The sequence below is a fragment of the Vidua macroura genome, chromosome 3, assembly GCF_024509145.1.
Source record: "Vidua macroura isolate BioBank_ID:100142 chromosome 3, ASM2450914v1, whole genome shotgun sequence".
Lineage (NCBI taxonomy): Eukaryota > Metazoa > Chordata > Aves > Passeriformes > Viduidae > Vidua > Vidua macroura.
This window is the reverse complement of record NC_071573.1, coordinates 65,716,672-65,730,430: the sequence shown is the minus strand read 5'-3', so window position 1 is coordinate 65,730,430 and position 13,759 is coordinate 65,716,672. Positions and strand designations below refer to the sequence as shown.

General features: G+C 35.4%; 1 protein-coding gene across 2 annotated transcripts in view; it reads right to left on the bottom strand.

Annotated features, from left to right (window-relative positions):
• The window catches only part of FAM184A (family with sequence similarity 184 member A), a 72,837-nt gene that overhangs the window by 6,640 nt on the left and 52,438 nt on the right, over nt 1-13,759 (bottom strand). The window contains exons 10-17 of one of the 2 annotated variants that reach the window (XM_053974445.1): nt 13,394-13,435; nt 9,113-9,325; nt 7,939-8,092; nt 7,454-7,581; nt 5,136-5,320; nt 4,505-4,651; nt 1,527-1,644; nt 726-830 (exon numbers count right to left, since the gene is read on the bottom strand). In XM_053974445.1, the coding sequence (XP_053830420.1) occupies nt 726-830; nt 1,527-1,644; nt 4,505-4,651; nt 5,136-5,320; nt 7,454-7,581; nt 7,939-8,092; nt 9,113-9,325; nt 13,394-13,435 (1,092 nt within the window). The remainder of the gene's footprint in view (nt 1-725; nt 831-1,526; nt 1,645-4,504; nt 4,652-5,135; nt 5,321-7,453; nt 7,582-7,938; nt 8,093-9,112; nt 9,326-13,393; nt 13,436-13,759) is intronic. The other variant, XM_053974446.1, reaches the window with a different exon arrangement.

Below are 13,759 nucleotides of genomic sequence, written 5' to 3'. Positions count from 1 at the left end.
ACAGTAGCCTTCCCTGGCTGCTACTCAGCAGGATGGAGAGAACTGGCAAAGGTTGCTGCTGAAGGGCTTTTACTTGCATAGGTGGTGACAGTAACGGAGAAGGCTAGAGACTGACTTCAGTCTCTTGCAGCCTCCACTGTCCATACTGGTTTGCCATTCCACTCCTCCCATCTTATTCTATGTCTTTCCCCCTTCAGACTCATTCCATGCCTTTCTCACATACTTCCCCTTCCCTTTTTTACCCTTATTCCCTTCCTTTTACTGTCCCCTCTCCCTGTCTTTCTAATGCTCTTCCACCCTGAGTGCTTCCCAGAAAGTGCTAAGTGCCCTTGTGCTTTCCATAATAACCAAGAAAAATTACAAAATTAAAACCAGTTAGGGGTGTCACTGCTGTCTGTTGCATGATACAGTTCTGCCCTCTATTGCCTTTCTGTCACTTTTCCATTTTAAATTTGCAGTTTTGTGATAAGGACCTGTGTTTTATGTCACACATGTCAAGCAAACATGGGCAACAGCATCAGTGGCTCTTTCAACAACACAAAAGAAACAAACCTACACACAAATAAGTAGACAAATGGAGAACTATGTTCCTTGTTTTGAACATGTCTGTTAAGAGTGATTTATGTATAGATGCAGGCACACACACATAGACATGTATCTTTTCTTCTTACTATATCTTTAGATTTCTTTTTCTTTACTTTAGCAATGAAGTCCATGGAACATACCTTCACCAATGGATTAATAACACCAACATTAGGGCTTGCATTACACATTTTGTTGTAGTTAGTCTCCCTGTTTACTAGTTCCAGCTGATAGAACTTTTTGTCCTCCTAAAAGGAATAACAACAGAAACTCCTTTTTATGCATTTTCAATTAGTTAGTGGTCAAATCTGCCTGTAAAATGTTCTCAAATAAATGTATGCTTACATTTTAAAATAAAATGGTAATTCTAAACATTGCATTTCATGTTTATATATTATTATGTGGAATGATCGAAATAATTTCTGTTTATGCAGTCCTGTGGTCCTGAGCGTGAGAACAGCCTAATGGATTATGTATTGCAAAAGACTCAGTATAGTTAAATTCTGATATTTACTCAATTTTGATTTCCCCATTTCTTCTTGCTTCTTAATTGGGATCTAATCAGACTAACCCAAGTCAGGGTGTTGTGCTCCGAATTTGGGAAGCTCAGTGAGTCAGGATCTTGGTCTTAGAAATCTCACAGAAGAAACTTTCTTATATGGCTTACATGGCTGCCTTGTCCCAGGATTGGAGGCAGGAGACATCTGATAAAGGATGAACCGAAATACTTCTTGTAGTAATGTATTATGCTTGATTTTGGGAAACACTCTGTGTATCTAATTAGTTTGACTATTATGAGTCATTGAAACCAGAGGAATAATGTGTCAAAGAATATGAATAACATGCTAGCAGGATTGCTTTTTTAAATGCATGTCAAACACTTTGAATCAGATTAACTTTTGTATTTGTCAAGATATTACACCAAGAGAGCATAGAAGTCTTACAATCAATTTCTTTATGAGTTGGTCCCGCTCTGCAATTAGGTCTTTCAGTTCTGAGATAAGCTGCAAGTCTTCTGGTCTTGATTCTCTGTTTTTATATTTTTCTTCCATTTCTTCTAAACTTTATAGAAAAGAAGAATATCCCCTTTAGCCTGATCCATTGTTAAATAATGAGTGAATAGTTACATTTTTGCTAAGTAGAAAAGAGAGTTCAGGGAGTAAAAATAGAGGATGACTTTCTTACCACCTTGAAGGAAATTAATTTCTATGTTCTCCTTCCAGTTTAGATAGTTAAGAAACAAAAAACCCCAATAACCGTAACTTTTGCTCCAGCAACTAATAATCTAGGGAACATTCTAAAAACTTAACATCCTTCCTGTGCATGCACTACTGCATTTTTGAAAAGGGCCACTTGTAAGTCAGGCTAAAAATAAGGCATTCAAAACCACAGTGTCTTCCTCAGTTCATGTGGAACATACTGGAACAGAAGATACCCAAGAATATTGAAGACTACTAGGTAACTAACTCCTCTCCACAAAAGCTACTTAGTATCATTAGAGATGAAATAAAGAAATGAGCTGCAAAACAAAAGGAGTAACATTTGGATATTAGGATATTTAATGTAACAACTGATAAACATTTGAAAAAAAAAACTAAGAGGAAATTTGAAATGCCTTGTGGGAAAGCATTAAAGGAGAGAAGTGAAATAAGCCAACTGAGAGAGGAATTGTACAAATAACTGCATAAATATCCCTTTTACTTAAAGAACAAGTTTTGAAGACATGACAGTTTCAAATTATTGTGTCTCCTTTAAACTAATAACATACTCATGATGCTAAATAAAGTTTCAAAGGAAAGTACTAAAATACGTCTCTCACATATTCAGCCCTCATGCAGATTAGTGAACCAAGTATCAGAACAGATTCAGAAAATTGAACAAACTTAGTGGAAGAAAAATAAAAGAAATCCCAATCAAACTCTGAGAAAAATCTGTGAATTAAACTGAATCTAAATCAGGTCAAGCCTAATTCCACAAGAATTAAACAAACTGTATACACCTGGAAGCAGACCTATTTTTTCACTTCAGATAAATATTTTCTCTTCAAAAGCAACTATGAGATTTTACTTTGATTTGCAGCTGAAAAAGCAGTTAATATTAAAATATATTGATAGTTTAATAACCTTCAAATAACCTGTAGATATTCTGAGGAGATTATATAATGTAATTACATAAACAATATGAATGAGAACATCATGATTGTTTTTACTTGCAGAGAAGGCATTTGACTCAGCAGAACAGAAATAGCCTCAGCTGGCTTAATTTTTATGCATACTTTTTATGCTGGGTTAAAGCTATTGTACATAGATCCCCAGAGTATAGTAGATAGTTACACACAGCTGTCATTTTATTTTCAGGTATTTCAGAGAACTGGTTTTTTTTTCTGTTTCAAATAAATAATTTGTAATTTAAAGACTTCAGTTGTAGAGCCTAATTAAGGACACCCACTCTCAATTATTCCAAGACATATTCTCCATTTCACAAACATTCATGAGGCCATGCTTTAGGTGAGGCTGAACCTGAGAAGAGTACTTGAGAAACAGCTGCATAAAGCTTCTCTGGGTTGGTGGTGGGGTGTGTGTGTGTGTGTTTTTGGGTTTTGTTCTTGTTTTGGGGCTTCCCCCCCCCCCGTTGGTGTTGTTTAGTTGGTTTTGGTTTTTGAAATTTGTTTGCTTTTCTACATAGTTTCCTCTTTAGACAGCTTCTTGCTTCGATGTAAATAGAGAAATAACACACTGAAAGCCAGGTCAGGGCACCTGAATGATGCTTGCTGATTTTAGGCCAGTGGTTGCTTCCTCAAAGCTCTAAATTGAGCAAGAGCGAGGAACAGAAAACCAGGTAAATTCAGAAAATTCCCTGACACTGAGAAGCAAACAACTTAATGCAGAAAACATTCGGGGTAAACAGTTCCAAAACAGTTCTGGTGGCTGCTCATAGGCCTGTTTCTCATGCAAGATAAATGCAGCAAACAGTAGGTAGCTTACACCTAATTTACTGAACGGCAGGGTACCACATTTATCAGGGCATAAGAGCATGCATATAGACAATTACAAGGGCGTGAAAACTAGAATTTTATAACCATTTTATTTGAAGACAATTTCTGAGGGCTCATTATACAGAAAAAGCTAGATAAATTTTGGCTTTACTGTCCATTTGTAATTAATACTTATTTGGAAAAGCTTCCTATCAAAAACTTAGTACCAATTTCTTCTCACTGCCATAAATCTTTCGTGCTGCAAATATAAATTTCTTAGTGACAACTTCGTGGCAGGAAGCCCTCAATGTGCTATGAAACCTGAGCCAGAAACTGTGACCAAATGGGTAACATCACAGAGACAGAGAATGAAGGATGTGGAAGACAGGAAAACATGGGTTTGTGACAGACTATTACATCACTTCTGCCGCCATTAGGTAGTCTAATCTCTGGTGGCATTTAGATTCAGACAAACTCTTAAGCCTTTTCGTATTGTTATGCTCATACAATCCATTTCAGACACTAATTTTCCTTATGCTACTAAATCTGAATATGTTTGCATGAATCATGCTAAAATCTCATTTCTTAGTAGTAGTAAATACTGTACTGTTTATAAACTTGTTGAAAAATTTATTGTGTTCTCAAAAAAGTTGTACTAAAGTTTGAGAAATAAAGTACTTGAAATAATGTTTTCTCCAGTTTTCTAGGAACTGCCTAGATTTAATCTTTCATACCTGAATTTTTTTGGTCTCAAACCCTTACCTCACTACATTCCCCTAAAGATTATAAAATTGTGTTGCCTAAAGAATGCAAGGTTAGCCCCCATACTTTATTGAGGTATTTGTACTTCGGCATCTCTGTATTATCTTCAGGAATATACGGATACCAGAATAAACTATTCGCTCAAACGCAGCTACATACAATTTTTTTTAATGCAACAAAACTTACGAAATTTGTAAAGCTGAATTAATTTCCTTGAGCAGCTCTTGGGTCTTATTAAAATCTGCCAGCATGCTTTGTTTCTCTCTGATGTGATCTGCTGTCAAGACATCCAGCTCTTTCTCATGTTTCTTGCTTAAATCTTGCTCATGCATCCTGTTTAATTTAGTTTTTGTTAAAAAAAGAGTTATTCTAAAATCAGACTTTTTGTTCATCATGATTTTCTGCCATGCTTCTAATGGCTCTTACATAACATCAGACAATACAGAAGGAATTACTAAATCATCAAAGCCTACTACTTACTGTTCTCCAATCTTCTAGCTTATTTCATGGAAAATGCATCTCCTTTAATGCTTTTTAAAATAAACAAACATAATGAATTTGGAGGAAAAAAACATCAAAAACCAATACTTGAGTGAACTGCTACTAAAATATGCCAAAATGTGTCACTGAAATGTCACTTAACTGCACAGCATAGTCATTAACTTTACCAGTAAAGGGCATAGCTTTACTAAAGAAGACTAAATGATATGAAAAATGACTTAAGAGGAAAAATTTAAAATTGCAAATGGTAATTTTTTAAATGTAAAACAGTAAGTGAAACAATACAGGTTTGAATTTAGAGTGGAAAAATTCATACCTGATCTGTTGGTTGGATTCACTGTGTATTCTAAGAATTTCTTTCCCTTTAAACTCTAATTCCTTCGTCAATGCACTTATATTTTCATGAAGATGCAGAATCTCTTTGTCAAGTTCAGCTATATGATGGTCTCGGTGTCTCAGTTCATCTTGTAGATCTGATATTCTGCACAAAAATTCTTTTTCCTATGATATAAGTAAAAGCAGCAAAAAATATTTTAGACAGATTTGTTTCTCAGCAGTAATGCCTACAATACTTGCTTTTGGAAGAAAACAGCTGAGCAGAATTTTCCGTCCAATAGACAATTTTTTCAGTTTTTGATGCTGACACAAATTATCATCAAAACAAAGAGCTTTTTTATTGTGTACAAGTACAAAGAAAGAAGAAATCAAACTTATGTAATAAATGATTTCCACTTGCAAGAAGAGTTAAAACCCATGATTATCACTGCCTGTTAAAATTGGTGTAGCTCATCACATTTTCCTTTTGCCCACACACACAAGAAAAAGGTATCACTAAGATTCAGGGCCTGGGCTTTCCACTTTCTCTGCCTCAGCATACAGTCCAGAGAAACATTTTTCTCCCTTACAGGCCCATTCAGTGGGAGAAAATTGCTCAAGATGTATGCCCTGTACAAACAAAAACTGATTCTGAAGTCTCCTATCTTACAAATATATACACAGGTCATAAATATCTTACAGCAGAATATGTGTTAAATAGTTTATGTTTTATTTATATTGTGTATAATAAATCAGGAAAGGTCTTTTTTTTTTTTTGCATAAGAAATTCTAATGAAGTTAATATCTGGGAAACCCAGCTGGAGCCCATTCCAATGGCTTTGATAATGAGCCTTCTTGATTTAGAAATGTCCGTAATGAAAACAACTTTTTCAGAGTTTTCTATTTCCATCTATTCCACTTCTTACAGTTTCACAGTATTTAATGACCATATAGTCCGCACAGAGAAAATCAGCAGATACTCCCAAGTAGTTTCATGTATAATTGCGTTTTGTGCCTTCATGCCTCCAGGAAATACAAATATATCCCAGTGCACAAATTTCATAGAGCATCTTTATGAGCAGACAATTAAAAATAACTATGTATCTCCCTATATAAAGACTATGTTAAAATTATAAGAAAAAGAAGAGGAAAAATGTACATCTACATATATAAATATTTCAAAAAGTAGCAAATATAATCATCCCGATCAGACCACTCTCCATCTCATTCAATCCTGATCCTGTGAACTGATGAGCAGTCTAACACAGGAAGCCTCAGTAATGCTTAGCCCTCAGTAAAACCAAAGCCTGCGTTTAGCAGATCATTATACTGAGGCAAAAAGAACACCCTGTTTGGTTGGATCAAACACCAGTTCTTGTAATTTAAACTTTTTTTTTTTCTGACATCTCATTTAGGTGTCTGACTCTGGGCTTAAACAACCCATGACCGAAACTATATCCTCCTAAATCCTGCATGACAGCACCTTGTTTTTGCCTCTGGTGCCCACACTGCTAAACCAGCAAGGAATAGCTAAAAAAGGGCTCATCTTTGACTGTCTCTGTTCTTGTGTAAAGGCTATGTCTAACAAACTTTGTTTCCTCTGTTAATATATTTCTAAACTGACTCCTTCTCCTTGGTGCTGGAGTATCAGTAAATCAATCTTGAAAAGCCTATTATATAGGCAAATAAAGAGGTAATTTTCCAGTCCTCTTATTTCCAGGAGTCTGGCTTTCAATAGAGCTTAAACTTTGAATTTTTAGCTACTAGCAGAAAAACTGATTGTGTATAAAATGAAAAATGAAAGATAAAAGGTGAATGAATCAGTTTGCTACTGAAAGCAAAGGTAGTTCATACTGGCTTTGGGGGCTCGGTTTTGGTGGGGCTTTTTTGTGGACTTTTTTCTTCAGTTTGAAGCAATCCTTTCATTATAAGCAACCACTTCTTTTGGCATATCTCTTAGGCTTCAAAGACAAACAGCTTTTTCCTTCCTGCTGGCAGTTGAGGATGAATACAATTCTGCAAAAATGGGCACTTGCCTCCCATGGCAAGCCAAGGTGCTCCCAGATGGCTGTGCAGTTCTGAGAGGAAACTACCTGGATATGGGAGCCTTTTCTAGGCTTTGAACAAGGTTTGTAGGAGACAGAAAAAGCTAAGGAAGGAAATTTAGGAAACTGGTAGGAACACATTAGCTGTTGGTGCTGGATGATTTTGAAGGATTACATGTTTATTGTTTGTTCACAACAGTTCTTGCCTTCAGCAAAGGGAAAAATGAATATTCATCATGCCATTTTACAGCCAGATCCCAGCCGTGCCTCCTACCTGTCGCCTGCCAAGTTCTATGCTTCTTTCAAGCTCCATTTTGGCAGCTACCAGTTCTTGTTGATGGTTGTGTCTCAGCTGGTCAATTGCTGCTGCATGTTGGTGGTTGAGCTCTGAGCGCAAGGAAGCTGGTTACCATGAACAAACAGAAAAGTTTAATTTGGACGTGTTGCTGTTAATTAACAGCAACAGTCCAGCTCCATCTAGTATTGCTGCTGATCTAAAATACACTTTACATCAGCTAAGTAACTGTTCTGTATTTTATTCCTGTTGCTTTCTGAAAACACCAGTTCTCCATCAGGAACTCTGGTTGCTTACTCCTTCCAAAAGAGCCTTAAGGGTCAGGTCAACATTTAGGTCAACACTGAATGACTCAGAGAGACACTACAGTGTTATAATATACACACAAAACCACACATGCAAGTATATTTGCGTGAGTAATAATAATGGTTTTGGACCCATTTTAAAATTTGAAAATAGTATACCTAACATAGCTTTTCCTTCATCCTCCAGCTCAAATCGTAGCGTCTGAAGTTCCTGTTCCATCTCCAATTTAAAGCCTTCCATGGCTTGTTTATGTGTTTCTTTAAGTGCATGAAGCTCTTCCGAGTGTTTCTGTTGTAAACGTTCTTCTAATTCCTATGAAATCAAAATTGATAAAATTTGTTCTACGCCAACTGAAAGAATTTATAAAATATTACACAATAAACAACTGGAAACAAAAAGCAGGCATTGACATACTCTAGAAAAAAAACACTCTAGTATTACTCATATTTTCTTATCCTCCTAACATATTTTTTCTTTTCAGTAGCTGATGGTTACCAAGATTATCTGTGCACAAAACCCGTTTGGCTCACAGCTGGAAAAGCGAAAAAAATCAATCCATGGATGTATCTACAAAAGCAAGCAATGTAGTAAGGTGCAGATTCATAGATGGGTTTAGTGTGCACACATTTAGGGACTTCTGCTCCCTAAGGACACCCATGTTTACTCCCTATGGAACTGTATGAAGCATAATGTTCCTGATACATATCTTCTGATCTTCAGGCCACACAGTGTGAAAACTGATTGCAAAGGCACACTCTGGAGCTGACCTTAAAAAACCTTAAGATACCCACCGCTCTCGTACCATGCACTACCAAAATTCCAATTCTAAAGTTGGTTTTGTCAAGGTTTTGAAAAAGTGTCTTGAGTGGAGTATGAAAATTATCTCGCAAGTCACAGAACATAGCTAACACAATTTTTAAAATAAGAAAAATATAAAAGATATTTCAAATTAGTCTATTGACAGAAAATACATGCAAACTTAACTATAATGGAAAATTCCTACTCAAAATCAAAACAAGAATGTAATATTAAGGGTAACAATGTCAATCTACCATAAAGAAATTAATGTGTTGATAATAATTTTACATACATACGTATATATATATATATATATACAGCTATATATGTATATAAAGCAAGACATGAAACAATGCCAGTATTAGAAAATATTTTCAATATATCTTGTTCAGATGCAACTGGATAACAGTACTACAATACATCAGCTGAAAAGGAAATGTAGTTATGCAGATTCTTTACTAATTCCAACTGTACACGCAAAATGCTAAAATGGCAATATTCTCTACAGAATTTGGAATAACCATATGAACATGCCTTTTGTTCTTGCTCTTTTGTTTCTTCCATGTTTTGAAAGGCAAGGATATGGGCTTCCTGAAGTGACTTATGCCTTTGCTGATGCTCTTCTTCTAATTCCTGGATCTCCTGAGTCAGTCTCTGTCGCTCCTGACTGAACTGGGCTTGTAGCTGTTGCAAAGAGCTCTGTGACTGGGAAAGCTGCATCTCCAGATTCTGCTTCAGTAAGGAGATCTAACCCACAACAGAACAGCAAATATTCATTAGTCATTAATACCAGCATCAGCTGTAAAGATAACAATCAGAAGCAGAAAACATTTGAAATTTTAGAGCAAGAGTGTTAGCTAAAAGACAGACAAGCAATGTCATCCATCTACTGAATTTGTTGTTAATGTCATATGTATATAATCAGAGATATAATGACATTTTAGTGGTTTTGTAAGGATTATAATACTGGTTAGTTCATACTGCGGCACTACCTGTAAAACAATTTTTAATGGCCAAATTATCAAAGATTATTTAGGTTTTATATAAAAGATCAATAAAAATGACACTATCAAGGTCTGAAATCAAACACTTGATTGTTAAACTATTCTTCAGGGGAACACCCATTCTGCAAGGATAATCTTGCACTTGGAATAGGGGAGGACAGCCTGTGACATCTACATTGGTTTTTATATATTTTTGTATTTTATGGTCCTACCTTACTAGTGGTTTTCTCATTTATAAAGAAACAGTACCACTCAACATCAAAAAAAAAGTAACACTTGATGGATTTCCCATCATGCACTTTTCTGTTAGTTCAGTAAGACTATGAGAATGTTTAGGTCTTGGAAACAAGCATAAAAATCAATCTGAGTCACAAGTAACTCATTTTCTTAGAAATACCTGATTTTACAAACTATGCTTTTCATCCAACAAGTATTATAGTACATTCTATTCCTTTTTTAGTCCCATTTCCTTTTTATAATAATATTATACTTTGTTCTCCACATCAGATAGCATCTTTTCACACTGAAAGTACTAAACCTGTATTCCCTTTAAAGCCATGAGATACCCTCCAGTTCTAGAAACAAGATTTAACCAAAAGAGAATTTTGCTACAGTGATTCAAAGGAAGGAAAATAAAATTGCCAAGTGACAAAGAATTTGAATCAGTAAGGATACTTTTCAAGCCTCAGAGCATTGCATAATAAGGAATTATAAATAAAAGTCTGATAGTGTCATTTGATTCAGCATATCTTAAAATTAATTATGTCAAATTCATAACGACATTGCACATCAAGTTACTGAGTTAGAGAACATTAAATCCACCACTTAGCAAAAAATTAATAGCAGCATACCAAGTACAACTTCTAGCATGAATATTGCTGCCAAACATGTGGGTTAAGGTTTTTTTTTTTCAGAAGGACACAGCTTAAGCAGACTTGAAAGAAAAAAGCCACAGAAACAAAAATTAGAAGTAAAACAAAAGGAAACAAAAATCAAACTAATTTAAATGAAATAAGCATAGCTTGTTGTATTTCAGATTCACAAGGTCTTTGCGTCTGGGAATATAAACTCTACCTTTATACACTGTATAAATAGTATTGTACTTCAGATACCTTTGAAAAAGATTAGCTACTATTAAAGAAGTGTAGGGAAGGCCTACACTATGTTCTGCAAAACCTTTTGCTAACTACATTAAATACAAATTTCATATAAAAACTGTATAGTGTCAGACCAAAAATTTGTCTTATCTCTGGTTTTGCCTGCAGAAAGGGCCAACCAGGACTACCCTAGAAAAAAAAAGGCCAAGCGTAAATGTAGGGAGCTTGACTCTGTAGTCTACCTGGAACTAGCAATCTTTCTTAAACCAGAAGAGGTATTTTGGAGCAGACTTATAGAAGAAATAATAACAATCATTATCTGAGCCCATAAAAGCTTTTAGTATGCATAATATCCTGTATCAAGTTCCATGCAGACATGCCAATTTAACACAATGATCTTCAGTACTTGTAACGGAAAGGAGTCAAAAGAAGTTCCCTTTTCATTCGCTGTACTCTACTCATGTTTCTATAGCTCTCCATCATTTCCCTCCTTACAAACTTTGCCATACTGAACTGTTTTGCCTTAACGAGTTTCTCCTTGTATGAAAGTTATTTCATATCTATGATCACATTTTTCCTACTTTTACCCCTTTTCTACTACTTCTTTTTTTAAGATGAAGAGTCCAAAGCAGCACAAGTTATTGAACATGAGAGTAAACTCTGTTTTTATGTAGTGATTTATATGGTTTTACATGTTACGTTCTCTGTTTCTCTCCTATATTCCTAAAGTTTTATTTGCTTTTGAGACTCCTACAGAGCACTGAGGTGATGTTTTCCTAGAATTATATATCATAGTCCCCAAACCTATTTTCTAGTTGTAACAGGTCAAGGTAAGGCTCATCATTTTACAGAAAAAGTTACAATTTTTCTTTCCTTGCGTATCATTTTGCATTTATCTACACTGGCTTTAATCTGATATTTTATTGTCAAGTCCCTTGACCTTTTACAGCTATTCTATTCTGAATAAGCTTTTATAAGCTGCAAAGTTTCCAATCTTACTTATTTATCAACAACCTTTAAAAGAAACTATTTTGATCACCAGTGTAACTCTACTAATAATCTACCTTCACTGTCAGTTATTTAATTTATTTAATATCTATATATAATATATACTGTATTATTTCTCTCCACCCCTAGAAACTCACACCACTGAAGTGGTGAGTTTGCACCATGCACCTGCCAGCATGGCCAGCTCTGAATTTTCATATATGCATCTTCTTCTCATACTGGAATGTGGCTGTCTTCCTTCTCAAAAAAAAAAAAAAAAAAGCTACAAAGCTGTTTTACCTAAACTTTCCTTTGGTCTGCTCACATCCCCATCTACTCTAATTCATCCCACATTCACTACTGTGCCCTTCTCTCCTTCCCATCTTTCTGTGACCTCATACCTACCTGGTCCTTATCTTCATCTGTAAACCCATTCTTACTTGGTCCCTTCAACCATGTTTCTGTCCCTCAGGTTTCTCACCACTGTCCTGTCCTGTTCACCCTGGCCACCAGGAGGTACAATTCTAGGAGAAGTCCTGCCCAGTCCTGCAGAACCTCAGGTAATTTAATGATTACACTCTAACAAGCTTTTCATGATAACAGTAAAATGGAGTCAACCACGGTAACTTAGGCAAATTTTTATTAAAATAATATGAAAAAATGTATTTTTGGCTTGAGGTTAAATCTATCTCTCACTTAAGTTCCTGCTCCAAATTCTGACAATTATCAGTATATAATTTATAAATATGTTGAGCATGGACAAGGGCAAAATTATTATGGTTTTATTTGTGTCTTGGAAGTGCAGAAAACATTTTAACTGAGATGACCAAGAGAAGTCTGACATCTAGGCAGGAAGCCATCTTCAAAGAGAACAGGAATAAGCAAGAGCAATTCATCCTTCCACCAGATTAAAGTGACTGCAAAACCACAGACTGAAATGAGTCAATGTCTGGAGATGTCTATTTGCATCAATAGACTATACAGAAAATAAAGGACAATGAGGATTAAATGATTCTAGCAAGCAAGTCAGATTAGTTTACCCTTCTAATAATTTGTTTTGATGTTGAAAAGTACAAAAAAGTTTAAAATATCAGTCTTTTTAGAGGAGTATGTGATTTTAAATATTATTTTGATTATTTGGTGCATAGACTGATATCCCTAAAAGCACATTTTGAGAACATCAGTGCCTCTTTTGTATGTCTTTGGACTACCCTTTCTGTACACCTCTGTACCAAGGATTCAAAAGAAAACAGCTGTAAACTATTCTCTGAATTTCCATACTTTTATCCCAGGTTTTCAGCACATTAAAAACATCAGTGAGAATTAAAAGAAAAAAAAAAAAAAAAAAAAGAACAGTTTTGCTACAAATATGAGTTACACTGTTACACTGCAAAATTGCAAATTATAATAGAGCATCAATCCCATGCTTTGTAGAAAGCTCTGCAATACACATCTGCACTGCCCACAAGCTTGCTTGCGCTAACAATGACATAAAGACGCTGCTCATGTTATGACCACGTACACAGTGTTCGATGCCAGTGATGCGCACACAGTCACACAGATGAGGGGATGCACTACACAAGCTTTGATAGCAGCACATGTTCTCGTCTCAAGTATTACCATGTCTCCCATTTCATGGGCTTAAGCTGTAAAGCAGTACTGCAGGATATGCAGGTTGATTAGTGCAAGCATGCCCTGTTCACAAGCTGTAAGTGCAAATCACTTACATTGCTGATAGATTTATGCAAAGCTTCACCGAGACAGTGCCGCTATGAAGGAAAGATCACAGGAATAAAGGGAAACATTCAGAAATCAACTAAGTAAAAGAAAAAGGGATAAGGAAGGAAGGGTAAACATAGAACATTAATTTTAATTTGATCAGAGAAAAATAAGTTGAAAGCCATCTGGAAAAAATATGAATATGTTGCTTTGACTTAGTCTGTAAGCTACTGAACACAGAACAGAATGATGTGGTTTACTATGTTATGTTTCTGACATACAGTACAGCACTATCTCTTTAACATAATGTTACTATATAGACATATATTATACAACTGAACATTTTTGAAGTTATCCACTTGTTTTCTCTTCTC